General features: G+C 38.7%; 2 protein-coding genes across 6 annotated transcripts in view; one reads left to right on the forward strand and one right to left on the reverse strand.

The window, feature by feature from the left end:
- The window catches only part of LOC126064759 (collagen alpha-1(I) chain-like), a 253,041-nt gene extending 241,160 nt beyond the window's left edge, over nt 1–11,881 (reverse strand). For 3 of the 5 annotated variants that reach the window (XM_049864012.1, XM_049864013.1, XM_049864015.1), the window contains exons 1-2: nt 11,087–11,881; nt 7,185–7,373 (exon numbers count right to left, since the gene is read on the reverse strand). In XM_049864012.1, coding sequence (XP_049719969.1) covers nt 7,334–7,373; nt 11,087–11,820 — 774 coding nt within the window. In that variant the 5' untranslated portion in view covers nt 11,821–11,881 and the 3' untranslated portion in view covers nt 7,185–7,333. Of the gene's footprint in view, nt 1–6,791; nt 7,382–11,086 lie in introns of those variants that run through there. The other 2 variants (XM_049864016.1, XM_049864014.1) reach the window with 2 other exon arrangements.
- Nucleotides 11,594–24,952, forward strand: part of GALNTL6 (polypeptide N-acetylgalactosaminyltransferase like 6) — a 1,356,076-nt gene continuing 1,342,717 nt past the window's right edge. Inside the window, exons 1-2 of the mRNA XM_049864011.1 lie at nt 11,594–12,083; nt 12,453–12,760. Coding sequence (XP_049719968.1) covers nt 12,623–12,760 — 138 coding nt within the window. The 5' untranslated portion in view covers nt 11,594–12,083; nt 12,453–12,622. The remainder of the gene's footprint in view (nt 12,084–12,452; nt 12,761–24,952) is intronic.

Below are 24,952 nucleotides of genomic sequence, written 5' to 3' on the forward strand. Positions count from 1 at the left end.
CACAGGTCCATCCATATTTCTCTTTTCTAGGTCACCCTGTCCCCGATCTTCCAATATTTTTCCTTCTGGGACGCGAAGAGCAAAGACATTTTCCACGGCCCATGAGTCTACACAGGGCCCTGGTGATGCAGTGGTTAAGTGTTTGGCTGCTAACCAAAAGGTCAGCAGTTCGAATCCACCAGCCACTCCTCGGAAACCTGATGGGGCAGATCTACTCTGTCCTACAGGGTCTGTATGAGTCAGAATCGAGTTGAAAGCAATGTTTTATTTTGTTTTGTTTTTGGTAATAAGCCTATATATGTATTATCTTATCTTAGACTACACTTCTTCCCAAACAAAATGGATAACCAAGTACACTGCCTGAAGTTCTGTCCATTGGGAGGATTTACCCTCAATGCCGAATATTAAGGTTACCCCTGAGTTGTGTAGACAGGCCAACTTCAGCTGGTACGCACATGCCAAACTGGCCAATCCACAAACTAAGTTCATATCCTTTCCCCTCCATCAGACAGATGTGGCCATATGTACCACAGCAACAGAACAGTGGTGGGTGGCATGGGTGTCTTGAACACATGTTTGTGCAGTTTACTGTGTCCTCTGACCTTGGTTGTGCCCAATTCCAGACGTACCATATACATCCTGTGAAAGACTGCTGCTGAACCCACCTGAAACTATGACTTGGTGGATCTGACACAACACAGCACAAGTTGGGAAGCTATGGCAGCATGGCCCCTTACCCTCCAATGGTCAGGCATTATCTCTACCAGGACCCAGTAGCTACCAGGAATTGCTTTTCAAGAGAATTATTATTTTCTGCTTCATATTGCATGGCTGTCCTCCAGAAGCCTAGGGCTTGATGTTGTTATTCTCCTATTGGGTCTTGCCATGAATGACAGATGTCATCTTTCCCATCATTGATACATCTTATAGCATCTGCCAGGTCATATAGCCTAAATGACGGGACTACTTCTACCACCTTCTGGAATTGCTGCAGACCTTTCTCAGCTCAAAGCTGGAAGACTTCTTGTCTCTCAATAACAATTGGACCAGTATTCCCAGGTGGAATATGTGCTCTTCAAAACCCACAAGGGCCTGCCAGTCATCGTGATTCCTTTTTGCTGATGGAAGACACAAGACCTAATAATTTGCTCTTTACTTTGAAGTTGTAAGATTAAAAAAAAAAAAAAAAAATGCTATTTATTTTATCCTGGCATTCTCAGAACAATGAATCCCTAAAAATTTCACTAATATGGTAGGATCTTGAAACTTCAAAGGATTTTTTTCTTCCATCTTCTGGACCACATATTCCTTATAATGTTTTCAGTGAGCTAGGTAGCCACTTGCTCAGCTGCATAGTTTAGAATGAAGCCATTGCTATAGTCAAGCAGACCAATATAAAGTACTGAGGAAATCTAGATGGAACAGCTCACTGTGGACCATATTATTACAGACCAAAGGAGACTTAACACAACCCTGAGCGAGAAATGTCGATATATAATAGTCTACTTCTCCTGTGAATGTGAACTGCTTCTCGTCCTTTTTTCCTGGTGAGGATGTAAAGAAATGCATCCACTGGATTAATGGCCACAAATTATGCACATGAGAACATATTAGTCTGCTCTAGCAAGTTTCTTTGATATGTTCATGAAAAAATAAGCTAATTTCCTCCCCCTGCCAAAAAAAAAGTAAGATACTGATAATTGCACAATGACTTTATGGATGACCTTTACCAAATAGAATATTATCATATATTGAAAATGCTGTCCTGTGGGAAAAGGATAAGACTGATACCGGGTGGGCCCTAGGCATAGATACTTGGGAGATAAAGCACTCACCGATATGGCTTTTAACAAAACCTTAATAATCTCTTGAGCATGTAGTTGTGGTACGGGCTGAAGAATGACATATTATGTGAGCGATTTTTGAGAATATTTCCAACACTGAGACTATATAAATATATTATCTGCAGACAATGATAATGTTCAGGTATTCATTCATTCACACCTTCATTCATTCAAAAATATGAAACATATACAGTATGCCAGGGGTGAGATTTTTTTTTTTTGGCTTGGTTTCCTTGAATTATTATGATAGAAAGGTATCTATCATTTGGTAAATTGATCATATATTTTTTCATAAAGAAATTTGGACCTTCATTGTTAATATGTAGACAAGCTTGCATATTTGCATACACACAAATTTAATATTTTTAAATATGCATTTCCATTTCAATACATGAGATAAAAAGGTAGTCATGAATGCAACTTTATAAAATTGAAGTACTAATGAAATGGAGTTAATGTAAAGTGTTTCTTTTTTTTTTTTAACTTGGTGGGTTCTGCTAATGACAAGCTATGGGGGGGTATATCTTGGTGCACAGGGAGTACACTATGCAGCCTGCTTCCTACATGACTTTTGACAGAATGCTGCTGTTTGGCATCTTTCATGAACTGCGACAGACAAATCCAGGCTTTGAATTCATGCAACCAATTCCCACTGACGTTCCAGATAAAAAGTGGTCCTGCAAGCCTGCATCAGCAAGAAAATGTAACGTGCATTTATAAGCCTTGTCCAATGTGATGTCATAAATCGCTCTCCTGAAACTCCTTTCTTTTGAAATTTTCTTTAAAGAATGTGAAAACATTATTTGAAGGCTCATCTCAACACATTATAGAAAAGGTGAAAATCAATTAATTTCACCAAAGTATTTACACTTAAATTTTAATATAGTCAGCTCATATGTCAGAGACCTTCATTCAAATTCCACATCTCTCACAGTCTGGCTAGTGAGTTTTTGCACATTCTTCATCTTTTAAGCCTTGGTTACCTTATCTTTAAAATGGGGATAATCCTTACTAAAAGTAAGATTATAGAAAGGTTTTGTAAGGGTTGAATTGGGTAATGAATGGAAAATGCTTAACAATTTGCTTGAGACGTAGTAAGCACTTAACAAACAATATTATCAGTAGCATAACTAATGACATATTATCACTAATAAAAATAATAATAATAATAATAAATTATTACTATAATTCAATCATTAGTGACTTAGACAAGATACTTTATAGTTTAGCCTGAAATACATGTCACCAACAGATTTGTTCTGGGAGAACTCCTACCCTCTATTTTTGACTATTGAATTAAATGTGATCCCCTTGGGGTTTGCCAGGATAAGGGATTAACTATAAATGTTACCAATTATCTGCATATGTACTCTGAGTCCATTCTGCCCAAGTAGATGCAACTTTGGAGCTGGCAGTTTGAATCCATCATCCACTCCTTAGAAATCCTATGGGGCAGTTCTTCTCCATCCTATAGGGTCACTATGAGTCAGAATCTACTGGACAGCAATGGGCTTGCTTATTTTTCTTTTTTTAATGAGACTTTATATTAAAAAAATTCGTAACATTTCACCAAGCATCTTTATCTATATGTTGTCTGTTTTGATCATCATAATTGATATAAAAAAAAAAATAGGTGGGTAAATTTTCCTCCTAATTTGAGAAGAGGACACATAGGATAATTAATTGCCTGTCCAAGGCCATTTGGATGGTGAGTAATGAAGATGGGGTTTGAGTACAGATTTTCCTTGTCCTTTTCATTACCACCAAGATGACTAAACACATCTTTTAGAGCCTGGAATCTCAAAAAGTATATTTATTTGTCTGGAGGTGAAATCCCAAATCCTACCTTGGTGCAGTTAAAATTTAAGGTACCAGAATTGAGAGTTGATGTCATGATGGCATTCACAGGCATATCAGGCCTAACTACATGAGACCTTTTACTTTGAGGTTTTTTTTTTCTTTTTCATAGATAGGTTTAATCAGACCTGAAATGTTCAAATAGAATCACATAATGAATAGGAAAACAAAGAGAGATGAGAGTTGAGTAGAATTTGATAGTGATCTACGGTGATGATTTTATAAAGGAGTCAAAGATGAACTTCATATGAGTTTTGCTTTTCCATTTGTCCCTAGTCACACAGTCTCTCTTGTCCTCTCTCCCATTCCCTTTCCTTCTCCCCCGTCTCTCTCTCCCCACCAACACTTCAGTACATCTTTCCATGTGCAATAATAGACATTTTTTGTTTTGATAAAATGTTAATTTAAGAATATTAGAGGATCTTAATTAAAATTTTTGCTACACACTCATGCTGATAGAAATTTCAAAACCAAACAAAAAGCAAAAACAAAAAACAAACCCATTGCCATCGAGTCAATTCCAACTCATAACTCATATTCTAACTCATAACGATTCTATAGGACAGGGCTGAACTGCCCCATAGAGTTTCCAAGGCTGTACTCTTTACAGACACAGACTGCCACATCTTTTTCCTGCAGAGTGGCTGGTGGGTTTGAACTGCTGACCTTTTAGTTAGCAGCCAAGTGCTTAACCACTGTGCCACCAAGGCTCCTTTTGATAGACATTTCAGAAGGGTTAAATTAGATTCTCTAAGACTTCCAGAGCATAAGTGGGCAGAAATACATGAGACCTGTAATCATTTAACAGTTTTTTTTTTTCTGGATAATAGGAAGATGATCAAGCACAGGTTTTGACAACAGTAGTTACCCTGTTCTTTGAACAGAACATGGGGATGCTGTGTGGTTTAAAACTGGAAAAGGTATGTAGCAAGGTTACATTCTTTCACCCTACTTATTAAATCTACATGCTGAACAAATCATCCAAGAGGCTGGGCTACATGAAGAAGAGATAAACAGACGACCTTGCTTGCTGAAAGTGTAAACAACTTGAAGCACTTTGTGATGAATGTGAAAGGCTATAGCCTTCAGTAGATTACACTTAAACATAAAGAAAATGAAAATCCTTACAACTAACTAGATCAATAAACAACTTCATGATAAATGGTGAAGAAATTGAAGTTGTCAAGTATTTCATTCTACTCAGATCAACAATCAATGGCCATGAAGCAGCAGTCGAGGAATTAAACTATGTATTGTACTAGGCAAATCTGCCGCAAAAGACCTCTTAGAAATGTTAAAAAGCAAAGATGTCACTTTGGTGGCTAAAGTGTGCCTGACCCAAGCCATGGTATTTTCAATCACCTTAAATGCTTATGAAAGTTGGAAAATAAAAAAGGAAGACATTGAAGAATTGACACATTTGTAATTGTGGTGCTGGTGAAGAATACTGGCTATATCATGGACTGACAGAACAAACAAATATGTCTTGGAGGAAGTACAGCCAGAATGCTCATTAGAAGTGGGAATAGCCTCCTTTGGACATCTTATCAGGAAGGAGGACTAATCGTTGGAGAAAGGCATGTTTGGTAGAGGGTCAGCAAAAAAAGAGGGAGGCTGTCAGTAAGATGGATTTACACGGTAGCTGTGACAATGGACCCAAACACAGCAAGGACTGTGAGGACCAGATAACCTTTTATTCTGTTATACATAAGGTCACCAGAGTGGGCGCCAACTGGATGGCACCCAACAACAACAACAGTTACTCAATTAAATTCGGTAATCGAATTAATGAGTGGATAAATATCAACCCTCAAGTTCAGTAGAAAAGTTCAGAAAGCAAGGATGGTTAACCCAACGACTTTTTAGCCTTTTTTTTCTTTTTAATTCTCATTAGAGGTTTGAGAGGCTCGTACGCAGTGAGTTTAAAATTGATTGTGTCTTACTTTCACAACAAGGAAGAAAATAATTTAAATTCTTATAAACTAGTAATGTTCGGAATCTTTTCATTTTCTTTTGATAATTGACTTCAGAGGTAAATACGCTTGTATACCACAAAATTAAATACATTCCTTGGTTTGCACATTAAGTGCTTAACATAATTATGTTAATTAAAACTTTACCATCAGATTTTCTGTAGAGATCATCTCCTCTAGTGTCTGAACTGCTATTTTGGCGGCACTTGATGTTTTTTGATGTAGCTAACTTTTCTCCTTCCTAATAAGATAAGGAAATTTTACGATTGCTAAATCCAGTGAGGACTTTTCTCTCATTTTTTAAATTTATTTTTTGCAGTTCATCACTTGCTGCTTTTTGAGACAAGTGCTTTGTTTGACTCTCCTGGCTTTCCTGAAACCAAGCTGACTACTACTTCTCAACGTCTTCTGCTGGTTTCTCCTCATCCCCCAGCTCTTAATATTGGAGTGCCTTTGTCTATTCTGGAAACCCTGGTGGTGTAGTAGTTAAGAGCCACGTTTGCTAACTAAAAGGTCGGCAGTTTGAATCCACCAGTCACTCCTTGGAAACTCTATGGGGCAGTTCTCCATCCTATAGGGTCTCTATGAGTCGGAATCGAGTCGACGGCAATCTTTTTTTTTTGGTTGGTCTATTATCTGTCTGCACTCACTCCCTTGGCAATTTCATTCCAATTTATGGCTTTAAGTACTCTCATAACTTCTAAATTTATATATCCTACAGAGACTCCACGCCCCCTTCACACCTGCTAAGTTCCAAAATCTTATATCAAAATACCTATTCAGCAGTTCCACTATTAACCATGTTAATTCAATAAATCCAAAACTAAACACCCCATCTCCCACCTCAGACCAAACTCTGCCAGAGTCTTCCTATCTCAGTAAAAGACACATCCAGTCTTGCGAGTTCTCTGACCCAAAACTTGGAGTATCTTGAGTCGCCTCTTCCTTTCATGCCTCACATTAAATCTAACAACTTTCAATACAGTCGGAAGAGATCCTGAATTTAATCCACTTTCACCCTCTCTGCTGCTCTCACCCTGATGCTAGACACCGTCACCTCAGGATCACTGCAACTAGTCTCTACCTCCTTACTGTTAAAAAAAAAAAAAAAAAAAAAAATCCTTACTGTCGTTACCCGATAATCAGTTTTCAACACAGCGGCCAGGATGATCTTGTTAAAAATGGACACCAATCACATTAGTCTCCACTGAAATCCCTACAGTAGCTTCCCATCTCACTCAGACAAAAAGCCAAAAACTCTACCATGGACTATATAATCTGATCTGGCTCCCCATTCTACGTCCCCATGACCTGACCTCCCATTATTCTTCCCTTCACAGCACTCTGCTCCAGACCCAATCTTCCAATTCAGGACTTTCTCACTTACTGTTCCCCCTATTTCTTGTGACATTCATTGTTCACGGCTTTGCTTCCTTCAGATATCTGTTCAAATGTTATCTACTCAGGAAAGACTTTGCAGTATACTTTATTTGAAATCATACCATCCTACCTTCTGGCATTCCCAATTCCTCTTTCCTGCCTTGTTTTCCTCCACGTCTCTTTTCATCACGAGGCCGTGCACTTGAGTGGTTTTTGTTGTCAATTGTCCAAAGGTGGAGATGTTTTCACTGTGGTGTTCACTGCTGTGTCTCCACTGTCTCACACAATACTGGGATCACACAAGGTATTCAATAAATGCCTGTTGAACTGATACAATAAAATATTATTTAAAATAATAAATTTAAATTTTAAAAATTTCATTTAATATCCCTAAATATTGTGTTGATATTTAAATAACACAAATTTTGAATATTCAATATAAAATATGCTTATGGCATTTTTAAAATTCTTTCTCAAAAACTAGTGTAATAGGCCATCCAGTGGCTTCGTAAGCAGGTTTTACTGGCTTCTCTTACCAATTTTGAAAGCTCAAAAACTTGGAAAACACTCATATCTAAATGAAACAAAAAACGCAACATTTAAAGATGATAGTTAAAACAAGATACTGTTTCAGTGATGAATTTCACTAAGTACTTAGAAATTTAAATAATGTACTATTTTACTTGGAGTCCCTGGAGGGTACAAACAGTTCAGTGTTTGACTACTAAACAAAGATTGGCAGTTGGAACCCACCCAGAGGCACCTTGGGAGAAAGGCCTGGCAATCTGTTTCTGGAAGGTCACAGTCATGAAAACCCAATGGAGCAGTTCTACTCTGCAACACATAGGGTGGAGTCAATTTTCTCTTACAGTCTTATCTGTTGTTACACTTAATAACAAATGCTTATTAGTTTATTACTTTATAGTGTCTAGTGTCTATGTAAAAATATAGAATATTGCTTATGATCATTCTTTGGTTTAGGAAATGACAGCCTTTCATCAGCTATAACCTTTTTAAATGTAAAGTGTTAAACTGTTTAATTTAAAAATATGCATATGGCAATATCACGAGTGAGTGCTTTCCCTTTCAGATTAAGTCCCATTCATTTCACCATGTTTTTTTTTAATAAGATAATAAACTCAGTTCAGTGTCTCTGTAACAGTTGAATAATCTGTGAAAGTCTTTTCCCTGCTACTCTCCATCATCCACTTCCTAATCCAGTTGTTGCTGTTGGTGTTAGATGCCTTGGATTGATCCCAACTCATAGTGACCCTGTGGGACAGAGTAAAAATGCCCCAACCTATTATCTTTACAGAAGTAGACAGGTTTTTCTCCTGGAGAGCTATTGGGTGGGTTTGAACTGCCAACCTTCTGATTAGCAACCAAGGCTTAACAATTGCACCACAATGGTTCCTTCCAAACGGGTTAACAACAACAACAAAAAACACACCCATTGCCGTAGAGCCAATTCTGACTCATAGCGACCCTACAGGACAGAGTAGAACTGCCCCATATGGTTTCCAGGGAGCACCTGCTGAATTTGAACTGCCGACCTGTTGGTTAGCAGCCCTAGCTCTTAACCGCAATGCCACCAGGCTTTCCCCAATCTGGTTAGGCCTTATGAATATGTACTTCTGTGACTTTGAATATCTACAGTGGATTAAAGATGGTCACACACTCTTTGTCAATTCTCTCATTGAAAAGTCAATCAGTTTTATCTACCCTACCCTACCCTACACTTCATCTAGGCTAGTTGTACGGCTGTTACAGGACTGTCCTTTCACTGGACTCAGCCGGGAGGTTCTGCTTCATGTGATGTAGGCTGGGGCCACAGTCACCTGGGATTTTGATCGAGCTGACCCAGATGGCTCCCTCACATGAATAGTAGCTGGCACTGACTGCCAGCTGGAGGATCATCCGGAACTCTTTAGTAGAGCCCCTCAGCTCTGCTCCACATGGTCTGAGCTTTTCACAGTGTGAGGAATGGGATTCAAGAAGTAGAATCCCAGGAACCTGTGATCCAAGAAGGAGAAAACAACAAAAACCAGACAAGGAACCCTGATTACTTGAAATTGTCAGTTGAATCATAACAGAATGCGGTACAGAAGGGAAACAGGAATTTTTATATTAAAGATGTAATAAAGACTTATTAAATCAATATTAATACCCAACTTAAAAGAGCATATCAGAGTTAAAAAAAAAATTCATTGGCAATTAATCTAGACTATCTGAACAAAGGGATTAGCTGTCATTCAGAATTTTTTGGTTGTAAACACAACCTAAAATTGCAATTTTATTGAGTTAGAACTATGATCATTTTTTGGTAATTTACATGTAGGATTGTTAAAGACCAGGTTGAAGAGAAAAAGAAAATTATGCTCTAAATCAAAAAGAAAAAGGAAACTGAAAGAGGGAAAGAAAGTGAAAGTGATACCCCAGGGCTATACCATAAAAGGTGGGGTGAACATAAGAATTTTCTACCGTTGTATACTGCGTCTACTTGAGGGGGCGGGGAAGTAATTATTATATCCATTCACTTAAATAATGTTCTCTGTCTAAATGGCTACTGTATGATTACATGGGATAATAATATGTTCATTTCTGATCCAGGACTTTGTTTTCTTGGCAGGTAGAAATTGATACTTTAAATATGCAGTATTTTTTTTTAATTCCAATTGCATTTCTCAGCTCCTTTATTTTTTAAATTGCTAATAACTCTATCCATAAGACAGGAAATATCCAATACACTTAATAATTTGCCTTTAGGACCAGTTGTCCCAGCAAACCTCTCTCTCTGTTACTTCCCAGCATTCATATTTCAATGTTTCAGAACTGTGATTGCTAAGAGACAAAAAGGTTAAAAAATAATAGAGTACAAAAGAAATGGTGTGTGTGTGTGTTTACTTCCCTGGCTTTTGATTCTGAAGTTGCACTTGTTTAAATTTTTTACATAAATTGGTCTTTATATAAAAAAAAAAGACACTAAAAAAAAGTTTATTAAACACATTTATATACTCTGCGTTGAGTGCAAGGGATTCACAGAAACAACTACGACACAAAAGCTTTTTTTAATGCAGTCGTACAGTCGACATGTAGCTCAAATGCATTTTAAAATGATATTTTGAAGATATGAAGCATAACTTCCCACTTATTCAATGGCAAGTGAGACACGGAGAAAGAGAGAGGGGGAGAGGGGTAGGAGGGAAGGAGAGAGAAGAAGAGGAGGAGAAAGAAAGGAAGAGAGAAAATACCATTCTGGAGTCCACAGCCTCACCTATCCGGAGCACCTAAGCATTATCTATTTGTTGTAGGTTATCAGTAACAAAGAGGCGACCATGGCGTTTCTTTTTAGCTCTGAAGAAAAACCCGTTGCTGGCGAGTGGATTCCGATTCATAGGGACCCCACAGGACAGAGGAGAACTGCCCCATAGGGTTTCCAAGGCGTAAATCTTTACAGAAACAGACTGCCACATTTTTCTCCCACAGAGAGGCTGGTGGGTTTGAACCGCTCGTGTTTCCGTTAGCAGCCAAGAGCTTAACCGCTGCGCCACCAGGGCTCCTGACTGGGGTCTAGACAGGCTAATACAACCGGAGTTGTAAGCACGCACGCCTGTCACCTCATCTAAGTCCCCATTCCTTCAGCAGCTAACAGTTCCTGATCTTTAGAGTACCGGTTCCTTGGAGAGGCTGCCACAGGTTCCCGTTTGTGGACAGGGGTGGCAGTGTATCCATGTGTTGGGGAGAGGGAGCAGTCCCATCTGCCAGAGACTTATCTCGATTCCCCCAGTTTTCGGGCACCGAGGGAGGAGTGCGCGAGGACAGGTAGCTTTGCAGCGACCAGAAGCGCAGAGTGCGGGTGTGCAGGGCGGGGGAGGAGCGGAGCGGCACCGCCAGCTCTTAGCCAGGACCCGGGTGTTCGCAGACCCGAGTGGAGCGGCCCCGGGTCTCCGCGGTGTCGCTCCAGGAGCTGCTGCCCGAGGAGCTCAGCCTCAGCCGGCCTCGCTTTGGGATCCTCGTTCCCCCATCACCTACCTGGCCTGAGCGGCGAGTCTCGCGGCCGCCGGGAGTACCTCTGCCGGACCGGCCCTGCCTCGGTCAGCCTCCGCCGCCTCCGGCCGCCGGCGCCCCCGGCTCGCAGCGCTTCCGCCGGCACCATGGAGGAACCCGGTGGAAACCCGCGGGCAGCCGGCACTTTTGCCTTCGGGATCTCTGGCCTGGCGCCTTTTGGGTGAGATGAGCCGGGGAGCTGGTATCCCTGCTGCTCCGAGTTTGCCCCGTAACCGTAAAGCCCTGGCCGGGAAAGAGAGGATCCGGGTAGGCTGGGCGCCCCCAAGCCTCCTCTGGCGGCGTCTTCGCCCTGCACTTCTTCGCGGCCGGATTGTCTGTATAGGATCTGGAAGCGGGCGGGCTTGCCCACCTCTGCCCGGGCGGCCCGCCCTCCCCTCCCGGCTCCCGCACGTGGCAGACGGCACCCCCCCGTCTCCGCGGAGGCAGGAGCAGCGAGCGCCGAGCGGCCCCGGGGAGCACGCGCCGCGCGCTTTCGCCTCTGCGTCTCCTCCCGGGCGCCCGCCTGCTTCCAAGCCCGGCTCCGACCCGGGCTCTCCACCCTTCGCCCCCTCTACGGGAGGGGAGATTTCAAACTGCCCTGTAGGCGCTGGTGATGTTTCTTCGGGTTCCCTCAGTCTCCGGAAAAGAATGGTAACATGAACAGCGAAGCGTGAGAGCGTCACCCGAGGAAGGGGAAGAGATTGATGGGCAGGGCGCATACTTGGCGAAGGATCACATTCCCAGGACCGCGCGAGGAGGGGACTGGCTGGACTCCACTGACATCTGTAGCCTCCTTTCCACCAGGTTCCCAGGTGGCGGAGCCACTGGCTGCAGAGGAGTGTTTAGGCATCGAGAGAGGACCAGGAGTTGGTGGACCTCGGTCCAAAGACGACGAGTTCAGCCCCGGATCCCGTGTCCCTGGATCCCCGTGGAGCCGGCAGGCACGCTGGCTCCAGAGGGAGTTGGACTTGATTGAGTTCAGGTGGGTTATTTCAAAGCAAGCACAGGAGGAAACGTTCAGGGAAGACAAGATGAGGAAGGTGATGTTCCAATGTCAAAAGCGGATACTTTTCCTCCTGACACTTGGTGGGATTGAGCCACTTCCTCCCGTCCTCCCTGACCCAGCCCTCCCACACTAAGGGGGGGAGGTACTCCCCAATTTCCTTAAGTATCTGGCATTTATTGACTTTTTCATAACTTATGAAATGGTCATATTTACTCCATTGCTTTATACCGATGGAGGTCGATATGCTTAATGATTTCCTCAGTCAAGTCATTTACTTCTAAGCCAATAGGTAATGCTCTCGTCATAGTTTTCTGGGGGGAAAGTAACTGTGCGTTTGTTCTGCAGATGGCCAACTCCCTCTGAATCCTGCAGATTGGTGCTGAGTACGCGACAAAAGTTTTTAGCTTCTCAGTTTCTGGTGCTTCGCAGGGGCACCGAAAAGGACTTTGGCATTCAACACAAGAAACAGCCAGGGGACCATCTACTTTAACTTTCCTTCTCTGTTATCATTTGCAATGAAGAGGAAACAGAAGAGATTTCTGCAGATGACTTTGTTGTTCATGGTGGCTTTAATTTTCCTGCCCAATATTGGTCTCTGGTCTCTGTACAAGGATAAGCACCTGGTGAAATCTACAGAGCCCGGGGAGCAGCAGGTAAGTACCACCCAGAGAAAGATCGCAGGAGGATTGGTAAGACATGCAACCCGGGGGACACAAGGAACCAGGTTTGGGGTAACATTGGGTTTTTGCCCAAGTCTTTACAGAGCTGATATTACACAACTCTAAAGACTTTGGGGTTTGAGCAAACAGTTGTTTTAAGATTGCAGCCAATGGCTTTGTAAAACATTAAGTAAGCTAGGAAAAAAGGATAGGAGAGCCGAAGAAGAAGAGAGCTTGGTCTTTTACAATTGTCTTAGGTTGATTTGGGCTTGAGGTGAATAAAAGGTAACTGTGTTTATTTGTGAGATATGGGAGTGGGCTTGGCACGAATTCAGTCAGGCATGTGCTTATTCCTTTAATCTAGTTTGGTGTTTGTATTACAATGAATTAGGTCAATTAAATCATTAAATTTTTGAACTTGTTCTAAAAAGTCAAACTATTAGTTTTTATATTTGGGCTCTAATTTTCCTTAGCAACAGATTTTCAGTGTGGAAACTTAGTCTCTCTTTCATCTGCCCTGTTGCTAGGGTGATGTGGTAGGGTATACAGGCAGAGTTATTAAGAATATTCAATTTTACAATCTGGTGATAAGTTTGTCGCTTAAAGCTTTCCTTCATAGTGGAAACAACGTATAGTATGATTTTTTTTCTTAGTATGTAATTTATTACCATGTATAACTTAATATGGATCAAAATAATTTTTCTTAGTCAACAGTAATGCAGAATATCCTTTACAAATTGTTGATTAAGCTCAGCATGAAATTGCTGAATTACCTGTTAATACATACAGCAGTTATATAATTAATTTGTGAACAGTGGAATGCAGCCTTCTTCATGATACTGATAATAACCCTTTTTCATTTCGTCCTGTGCATCACCTTGGGATATTAATATTCTTAATTTCAAGGGTCAGCACCGATGTACACTGTGTACCCTGCACACATAGAATGTGTTTAAGTAGTTCATTTCTAGACAACAGCAATATATATTAATGACAATTAAATATTCGTTCTTATACTTAACAAAGTTGATTTTTTTTTTTTTACACAAAAAGTAGTTATAGTTTTTGGAATATATGGAAGTAATTTCCTTTTTCATGATGGCAAGAAGTCATTACCAGTCTCTAAACTTTAAAGATAGCTGGTTACTTATGGATTTTTAATAGCTTGGAATCTGGAGGAAAACTTGGCGTATTTTCCTTCAGTAATTGAACTCTGTCATCTTTTCTAATAACTGTAACTTTGATGTGAAGTTTATTGTATTTTGTCATGGTGGTAGAAAAAGAAGATGAGGACTTTGAATATGAAACATTTTTTTAATCCTGTGTAGATCACTTATTTCCCCCAATCCTTGATATATAATATGAGTCTATTAACATGAGTAGGCAATACATCATTATGAAAAATTTCCAGTGTTGACCGAATAATCATAAAAGCAGAATTATTTTTCCTTGCGTTTTGCTAACTCAGTTAACAATTACCGTCTGAAGCGTTTGCTGGTGTAGCTAACATAATATACTAATGAATCTTATTAATGAGATCTTTATAACTTTCACACTGGCTCTATTGATTTTGGTCCTTAATGAGAAATTTGTTTGTCCAATGGCATAAAAAATAAAATGTGGCTTTTCAGTTCTCTGACTTGTCACTAAAATCTCCAAAACAGTTTCCTTGTTCCTGGTTCTTCTGCAGCAGAGATGAGACATGATGTTGAGTCATAAATTAATGGATATGAAAGGCATGGAATTGCAAGTGAAGGAGGTGTTTCTCCGAGTTTCATATACTGTAGAGTAAATAACTCAGACTGATGGATATCCGATGACATTTTGGTTTAATAATCCTAGGTAACAGTTTGAAACTAAGAAATGAAGAAGAGGTAGTGATATGCCATAAAATGCATGTCAGTCAGGTGCGTTGGTATTTTTCTTCTAAGTAGTGGTTTTAAAACTAATATTTCCTTAAAGCTAAAAAACAAAGGCAGTAGAAATTAGCTGATAACTTATTGAAAGCTGGAATTCATTGTAAAATAGGAAAAAGCTAAGTCTTAAGTGGATTTATTCCACTATTAAATATAATTGGAAAGAAAATTAGAGTATGTTGACATCGTTATATAAGTTTTAGATAAGTGAGAGTTAAGTCATTAATATAAATGCACTTGACCAAATAAAAAATGACTTACAGTGATGAATCAAACAGGCTTAATATTGTGATATAATATTTTGCTTAATGCATATATATTTCAACATCTTAGTCAGTCAGCTAAATATACAGGTTTCCAAATCAACCATGTAATTTGACTGTTGGGTAATATGTTGTTTAAGTTAGTTTATTTTTTAAAGGCATTTACATGGTTAATTGCTAAATCTTCCTCAAAAGCCATTTTTTTTTTCCTTCTGTTTAACTTCAAGTTGTAAAATGCTGAGGGTAAGAGCACTGGGCTGATTGAGGCACTGAGAGCAATAAGTACTGAAGCTATTTAAAACAAGTCACCTGCCCAAAAGAGCAGTCTATTTTTAACAGCAATTATTTGTGAAACAGTTCGCTTTCTAGGTTTTCATTCTAAGTGTGACATGGTCTAAGTGTGGGATGGTCTTCCTCACAGGAGTGGAAACGGATTCACTCTTTAAAATAGTTTAATTACTACGGTGAGTTACAGGGAAATAATGTAGTTTATGGAGTTCAAAATCATGGGTTGGTTAATAGTTTCTAAGTATATTCATATTTTGTGTTTTACCTGAGCGCATTATTCGTAGTTTGTCCAAATCTGCTCTTCAGTATCAATTATGTTTGTTGTGCAACCTGAGATAAGTTGGGAAGTAAGTAATAAACACTTTTTATGGAAATTTTTTTTTATGGAAATTGTTGTACTATTATGCAGTTCAGTTTTTAACACATTATTTCTCAAGTCTACTATTTGAAATTGAACTGTAGTTTCACTTTAAAATCGTTGTGATAATTCTTCGCAATAATAAACATTGTCGCCCTCTATGACACAGAAAAGAAAAAAATGAAATAGAAATTCTCTGATAAGTCATCTAAATGTGTTTTTTTTCTCTTTCCCCTCACAGAACCAAAGAGAATTGATAAACTAGTTCTAATGACACAGTACCATTACAAGTCGTTAGTTTTTGGGTTTTAAATAATTTGGGCTCTGCAAATTGGAAATCAAGTCGTCTTAACACTCATTAAGCTTTTGATATTTTCAGGTTTTATAAAAAATGAAAAATATTTTATTCTTTAAAAATTATAACATTATCTATCGTACTTAAGTGTCATATATTTTTATCAGTGGATTTAGTTTTGTCCCTTTTTTGTTGTTATTGGGCTGGCATAAGGATTACATTTTTGCTATTTAGAAACATAAGTGTATTGAAAAATCATCTTTTGATAATGAGCATGATATTTAACTGAGAAAGGTTGCTGGTTTCTCTATTGTACAGTAACTCTTAATTTCATTTTTCTTTTTAAGCATTTACCTTGCTGTTCTTCTCTGGTTTCAGCTGTGTTTGAATTAAAGCCCAGTTACACCTTTAGGTCTTAAGCTGTGCTTTAGGATAATATACAGAACAAGACAATGTCTTAGAGCAAAATGAGTGCATCCAGCATTATTATCGTCTCTTCCTAATCATTTATATTTGTATAAAAACCGTAGTAAATAAAAGCTACTCCAAAACACTTTCTCTTCCTTATGCACATTAAAGAGTTTAGCCAAAAACACAATTGAGCTGTGATAATAGTTTAGCAACTAAACTGCAAGTAACAGGAGCTTCAGAAAGAATTCAAAAATACTGAGAAGGTGAAGAGGAATTTTGCAATTTCTGAAATAAAAATGATGGTCCACATCCCATAATTTTAAATCAGACACTTTAAGTATTGTTAAGAAAGATTTCAGAAACTTATGGTTAGAGTGGATTTTCTACCATATTTCAAAACAAAACAAAAAAACCAACGAGGTACTCAAGTCACTTTGAAATTGTGCCATGATTTTATTTCTTTGTACAGTGAAACCTGTGAGAGCCCGTACTAGGCGGGGCTGCCTTTTTTTCCCGGGTTTGGCAAGTTTTCCACCTTTGACAGGGTACAGTCTTACTACTTTTCTATCACTCTCTGTTGGTGGAAAGTATTTGAGTTTTCCTTCTCTGACAGGTTTCCGCCTTACACAGATTCCAGCTTCCGCAGGTTTTTATAATTTCTGTTTATAAAACAGAACTAATCATGCTTGCCATGTGTAAGATGTATAAAGTCACTAGATCACTTATTGGAGATGAGAAACGTTGTGGGGTAATGTTTCATTTTGTGCTTGACAGATGCGTGATTAAATCTCCATTAGAAAAAAAAAAGTATATGTGGTCAAAGAGATGCCTCAGCATTGTTGTCCAACTGTTCTAGTGTTAGTCAACCTCACACTTTGAGGTGGTTCTTCCTTTTGACTAAAATGATTCCTTCTGTAGCATTTTAAATCTGCTCTATGATGTGAAAATATCAGATAATTTGTACTTAGTATATACACAGGGCCTCGTGCTTTCCTTTCTCATACTGAAAACTAAAGCTGTAAAGTGTGCCCGTCTGTGTTCTTTTCCCACAAACACCTCAGATACCGGAAGAACTAAGGGCAAGGTGAAAAATGAAGGTTTCCCTTCCTCCCGCACTCAGGATGGTACGTTATTAACACACTAGATGTGAGATGTAGATGTGAGCTGATGCATTGGTTTGAACCATACTGTTCTTAATTAACTAAGATGTAGCTTTTAAATTAGCTTTTAAATTAGGGTTTTAAAGAACTTTTCTTGAATTTATGGAAAATCCATTCAGAATTGCTACAGGACCAGACCACACAGACCACTGTAACAAGTGTCTTAATTATTTGCTGTGACCTAGTAGATCTCTACATGATTAGTTCATCACATTGCCCGGGGAGAGGCAGGGTGTGAGATACAGTCTTGTGTTCACAATCTGGTCAAAAATGAGATAAATTTCTTTTCCTGCTCATTGCTGAGATGAACAAGCTGTGCTGTATCAATTAGCCTCCCATAAGCTTTTTTTTTTTTTTTTTTTTCCGTAAAAGAAGCCAAAAAAGAAAAACCGGTGGGAAAGGTTGGATGATTGAAGTCATGCAGAGAAGAGCATTCAGATAATACTTTTTTTTTTAAGTTCCGTTGGTAAAAGCTGTGACAACTTTTAGGGAAGTTTGCAACTATGGCTCTTAACATTTTTTATGCAGATGAAAGGCAGCTAAGGGACTTTGTAATTGACCTTCGAGGAGGAGATAAAAATAAGGGAAAGACAGTATGCAATGTAAGTGTCATATAGAATACAATGTGGATGTGTTTTTGTAATCCAGTCACTCCCATTTCTCACTTGCTCGGCTTCTTCATGGTGAAGAGGTGAGTACTGGGTATGTCAGAGCCTGAAAACTCTCTGACGAGACCATGTCAGCCTCTGTCCTTCCTATTCGCATCTGTGCTTAAAAAGTGCTCTTATGGAATTGGAGGCAAAAATGTGCAAAGTACGAGGAGATTCTGAAGATGACAGTAAAGGGAAAGACAAACTATCATAAAATAGATACGCTTACTCTCCTTCTAACCTCCATCTGTCACGCCATGAAGCTAACGATTCCTCAGTTATCTCAAAATGTAATTATAATGCTTGAATGGGCAACAAAAGAGAGTAAACACACATGATTTGTGCCACTGAGAATATGTATTTAGATAAAAAAAAAAAAATTTAGATAGGAGATATATATATATATGTGTATGTATATATATATGGAGCCCTGGTGGCATAGTGAGCCCGAGTGGCATGGTGGTTAAGAGATCGACTGTTAACCAAAAGGTTGGCAGTTCGAATCCACCGGCCGCTCCTTGGAAACCCCACAGGCAGTTCTCCTCTGTCCTATAGGGTTGCTCATATATATATAGATATATAAGATTTATTTATAGGTGAAAAGAAGGGTCAGGGTATTCACAGAAGTTCAAAACCTAACTCCTGCCACCATCTTCTATGGATATGCTAATGTTGGTTACTATGGAACTCCAACTGAGTGGCTTAAATAAAAATAAAGTAGGTAAAAAAATAAGGTAATTTAGGGCTCAAAATTAATTAAAGATAAATCACACCAATGTCCTCTCCAAATAGGGTCTAGAAAATAAAAAGTCTTTCCTAATTTTTTATCCAATTCTTAAATACTGGTTGTTAATTGTAAACTTTTTTTTTTTTCCACATTATTGTGTATTTTGAAAATGAAATTATTTATTCACTATATTGCACTGGGTACTGGGCATATTGCACTGGAAATTATTCAGGAGTTGAAGTATTCAGTAGAAGGAAAAAATAGAAGCAATATGTCTTTGCAGCGACCCTCTCCCCATTTCTTATTCCTTTCAGTGTAGTTCGGGGATACAGATAGAGTATGTTACGTCATGCCCATTGTTAATTTTCTAAATGGTGAGTTTGAGAGTTAAAACTGATATTCATGAAACAAAGAAACAAGCTCTACACTACAGAACTTCTTATATGTATGATGGGTATTTAGAAAAAGAAGAGAATGATATAGTCTCTGGATCCCTTAGAGATTCCTTCTTCCATAAAGTCTAACATTGAGCTGCATCTTATTATAAAAATTAGACATGGTTGGGATTAGGCTGAGGAAAAGTCATATATGCCAAGTTCATATCTTGGTCTCACCACTTACCAAAATATTTAGTCTTACATGAGTCAGTTAACATCTTTGAACCCCATTTCCTCATATGGCAACACAGATATAAATTGCCTGGCACACAGTTAATATTCAATTAAGGGAAGTTTAACAAATAGCAGTCACTACCTTTTCTGAGTTTTTAGGACATCTGTTGAAGGTATGAAATAAAGTTGTGCTTAAATTTAATACAGATAAAATAAAATATATACAATATACCACTATCAATTTGTCCATTTTTTGTTGATAGAATAGGTATTTACTGGATCTGCAATATGTACTAGTGTACTAGACCCTGGTGGAGATAAATGATGAAGATATAAAGTATTTTTTAATTGGCTTATCATCTGTTAGTTTAGAAAAGGTACATACACAGCTATAATTTAGGGCCAGATATGTAAGTTGTTTTATAAGAAATACATGAGAAATTATATTAGACTCTAGAGGAGGTAGAGAATATACCAATTATTGTGTGATATTTATGTGTGGCCTCATTCTATGTGTTTTCTGTATATTTACTAATTTAATCCTCCCCAAAATTAATTGAGATAGGTTCTTCTGTATAATCAATTGTCAGTTGAGTAGTGCAGTGGTTTAGCATTCAGCCACTAACCAAAATGTCGGCAGTTCAAATCCACCAGCTGCTTCTTGGAAACCCCATGGGGCAGTTCTGCTCTGTCTTATAGGGTTGCTATGAGCCAGAGTCTACTCGACGGCAATGGGTTTGTTTTTGTGTTTTTTTGGTAAGACGCAAAAGCCTTTGTTTGAGTCCATGCAATCTGGATTCATAAAAAGAGAAGTCAATCAGCAGAGTTAGAAGCTGCAATTTTTAAGGCAAGTGAAAACAGAAGACATCATTAGGCTTGGCAATTAGCCCCTGATACTTTCTTCGTTGTAGTCACACACACTGTAGAGGTTTAAAAGAAATTGCAAAAGAATAGATGATAAAACTAAGATATCTTCTATTTTAAGATAAGAGGTGTTGGTGAGGTCCGCACTGACATAAATGCCTAAGTGTGGAACCCAGCATGGTTGGAGGCAAGTGAAGTCAGAAGAAGGACAATGGCCTGAGAGAATGAAAGAAAGGGCAGTCCTAAAGGAGAGTGAAGACAGTCAGGTGAAATAAAGCAGAGGGACTGAAGCAAGAGAAGGCTGTTATGATCTGACAAAGTAAATTTAGAGCTTGTGCTTTTGACAGTTTGAATGTACCTCCTGGCAGTGAGGTCAGATGTTTCCCCCATGCAATTATCTTGCTAATTTGGAAAGGTGTTAAAAAATTGTGAAATGTTCCGTAAAGTGTGAAGCAATATAGATATATCATAGGTGTGTTAGCTAGGTAGATGCTAGATAATTAGATGTTTGTTTTAGTTAAATATAATTCTATAATAAGGACTGGGGACTATAATACTGAGTGGAGACGTCAAGAAACTCTGTGGCCACCTGCCCCAAAAGTCAGCAGTGTGTTTGTCAAAGTAAATGCAGACCACGACCAGTAGGAAGGAAAAGAGGAAGGGGTTAAACATAGTAAGTGGGGCAGGGTGACATTTCTTACAAGGATAAGGAGACAGTAGTATTCAGTTGCCAAAGATTTCAAGACATTATATTAATAGTAATAAAATTATAATAATAAAAGTAGAAATAAAAAGGTAATAATAAAAATAAAAATAATATCTATTGAACTCTTACAGTACACCAGGCACAGTGTTAAGCTCTTAAGCCTTCATAACAAATCCATGGTTTATGCAATATTACGATGCTGTTTTACACATGCAAGGAGCTGTTTTGAACCTGTCAGGATCATAAAGTGTGGTTATTCCACCAATATCAAAGTGTTGGCAATATTTATAATTCACCACGTAATGCAACTATATTGGAAATATTGTAGACCAAAGCAACATCATACATTAAATAACAAATATGAATGAGAATATGCACAGTGGTGAAGGACATGAATGTTCAAGGCAGACTACCTGGTTCCAGTTCAAATTCTGTCACAGGCCGTGTGACTTTTGGCAAGTTATGTATCTTCTCTGTGCCTTAGGTTTCCCATTTCTAAGTGAGTAAGTAGCAATGCCTATTTGTTGAAGCTGACGTAGGGTTAAAATCCTTAGCGTACTGGATCACACAAGGAAGCAGTTTAAAAGTGTAGCTATTATTATGTGTTAGAATTTTAGAGAATTCACGTTGGAAGAAGCATGTTTCCACACCCTTTTTTTCATGGCCCATTGTGAGTAGGAGTCCTTTTTCAGATATGATTTTTTAAATTTATTTAAGCATTTTAAAAAGGACCTTTAAAATATGTTTTGAAACACCTTTAGCTTCTTTCTGTTTACCTTTTTATTCTTGAATAGGACATACAGAAAGTAATACAGTACTTAGTTTGAAAAGCTTGCATATCTTGAACCAAGGGCTCATACGAGCCTTTTATATCAGAAGCAAACCAGATGGTAACAGAAAACTTAGCTCTTCTCAGCATATGCAATCAGCAACCAAGACTATTTTGATGACATCCCCTCACCCCCATATTTTTAGTGGTATTCTGTCAGCATGACATTGATTTCTGAACCTGTGTTCTGTCCTTGGTGGGGAGTAAATTTTTTTTTTCTAAATATTGTCATTCAATCAATCAGTTGAAACTTCCCAGGAGGATAATCTAAACATGTCTTTAGGCTCTAACATTTTATTTTCTTATTTTATATGACTTGAGTTTTAACACCATTGTTCTCATTGCTTCTGACAGTGAGGTAGAATTAGAAAAATCAAGAATGATGTTGCTAGAGACGAGAGTTGAGTAACATTGACAAAGGAAGTGCTTTCTTGCTCTTCTAGTGCTGGCAAAAAAAAAAAAAAAGTGGCTGGAAGACACAGTAATGAAAAGCTGTATACAACTAGGTGGTGAGGGGAAATGATAATGCTTTGATTCCCTGGCTGAGTGAATGCAGTCATCTTTTAGATAACCTTTTAACAGAAAGGTGTCATTAACAACGAAATAACGGGGTTGTTCTCCTTTTGACTTCTGTAGAAACTTTTGACTTTCTTTACACAAGTCAAAAGAAATGATATTTTCTCAAAAGGTTCTCACCATTGCAAGGCTAAGATCTTGAGTTCTAATATACAGAACCCTCCCCCCTCAGCAAAAAAATATACAGAACAGAGAGGTAAATACAAGCATCAACAGGGTAATGACCAAGAAAGACTAGAAATTTAAGCAACTCTCTATCATTTTACCTCATGTTCCCTTCTTCCTGCTTAAAGCCTTCTCTCCTTCCCTTCTTCCTTGAAACTTTTCATTAAAGAAAAAAATCTCACCTAGGTATTGATTTGATCAATTATTATCTCATCCAGATCTGCCTCCTAAGCATCTGACCCACATACTAACCCGAAGTATGGAAGTTAAAACACTTTGAAACCTTGACTCATTTGAGTAATAGAAAAAGATTCTTTTGAACCTAACTGCATTTCCAATTATTGAAATATGTGTGAGAAGAGATATTTAGCTCAAGGCTTGTGCTGTGGCTCTTTGTTGCTGTTTTGTTGCCTGTAATACTGGGAGCCTTAACCTATTCCAAACTATGTAATTAGAAAGTAAATACTGCTTAGTTGTGTCACCTCAGGGAAACAATCTCTTGTAAGTTAAAAGTACAAACTGGCCCCTTGAAACCTAAAGCACCAGTAAAGAACCTCTCTGTTTTTTCCTATTTAGCTCCCTGTTCCGTTTTCCAACCTTCTCAAATCTCCCATGATGCTACCTCTCCTGATATGCTCAGCAGATGGCCTCATTCTTCACTGAGTGTTGAGAATGTTTATGTTGGAAGAGCTAAGACGTCCTGTCATTAACGCAGAAAAAGCGCCTGCATTTGCGTGGGCATTTTCCCACATCTCTGCTTGTCTTCCATGACTGTGGAAAATGCCCCCAGATTTAGGATAAGTCCAGGTTGTGGTTATAAATAAGCTTCACTAGGGACTTCCACCTATAAGATTCTTTTTTCTCATTCCTTTATTTTATTTTTATTTTCAGTCTTTTCTTCTCTGATCCATCCTTTACGTTAATGTTTAAACTTGCTCAGGTTTTTTCCCATTACCAGAGGAAAGTGGGGAGCAAAAGCAAGGCAAACAAACACACCCCTCCGCACCCGAGCTATTGCGCTCCTTCTCATACACAAACATGGTGCATCCTTTTCCTGACTTCCCACTTCCAAGTGTCTTAGATGAATCCAGCTCCCACTAGTCCACATTAACCACGTTTGCCAAGGTCACCAACAACCTCTTGGTAGTTAAACCAGCGGGTACCTCTTACTAGTCATGTTATTTGGCATAATTTAACATCACTGGACACACCTACTTGAAACTGTCTTCTTCATTTCACCAGAAGAGATGGTAGTGTGGATTTGAGGAGAGAAGAGGTGGAAAAAAGCAGTTTTGGAAAACAAAAAAGAGAGCTGAATAGAAAAATGTGGAGTGATTCTGGTAGTTTAGGTTTCACTGTGCAAACTCCTACTTTAATTCCCCACTCCCATGACCCAGCACCCCCCAAACAACAACAATGAAAAACACCAATGTCCTTATCAGTGTCCCTTTCACTAAACTTTTGTGTTCCTTGGGGATCTGTACGATTACTTTTTGTTCTGCACTTTCTGCAGGTGAATCTGATATAGCCCCTCATAATTTCAGTTATCAAATTTATGTTGATGATTCCCAAATCCTCATCTCTAATCCAAATCCCCCTCCTAAGCGTCTGACTCACATGCCGACCTGAAATCTAGGAATATTTTGAGCTAAATTCATAATTCCCTACCACATTGCTATACTTGTTCTTTTTTTGGGTCTCTTGTCCAAATGAAGTACATTGTCACCCTTCTGGATGTTTCAGTCTGAAAGTCAATCAAATTCAATTGATTGCTAAGTACTAGCAATTCTGTATACTACATCTCTCTTGAGTCTATGTTGTTGCTGCTAGTTGCCCTCTAGTCCACTCCGACTTACGGAAACCTTATGTATAACAGAACGAAAACATTGCCAAATACTGTACCACCTTCATGATCATTGACATGTTTGAGTCCATTGTGTGGTTGTTGTGTCAATCCACTTCATTGAGGGTTTCCCTCATTTTCAGTGACCCTCTACCAAACATAATGTCTTTCTCTAGTAGTTGTTTATTGGTCCAGTTGTAAGAATTTTCATTTTCTTCATGTTCAGGCATAATCCATACTAAAGACTGTAGTTGTTAACCTTCCTCAGTAAGTGCTTCAAGTTGTCTTCACCTTTCACAAGCCAAGTTGTATCATCTGCGTATCTCAGGCTGTTAATGAGTCTTTCTCCAATCCTGATACTGTGACCTCCTTCCTGTGGTCCAGCTTCTTGTATTGTTTTTTCAGCATACCAACTATTCAAGTAAAGTGAAAAGGTACAACCCTGCTGCATAACTTTTGCAATTCTTAGCTACGCAGTAACTCATTGACCTGTTTGAAGGACACAAAATCCAATCATTGAGTGT

Source organism: Elephas maximus, chromosome 21 (assembly GCF_024166365.1).
Source record: "Elephas maximus indicus isolate mEleMax1 chromosome 21, mEleMax1 primary haplotype, whole genome shotgun sequence".
NCBI classification, from domain to species: Eukaryota; Metazoa; Chordata; class Mammalia; order Proboscidea; family Elephantidae; genus Elephas; species Elephas maximus.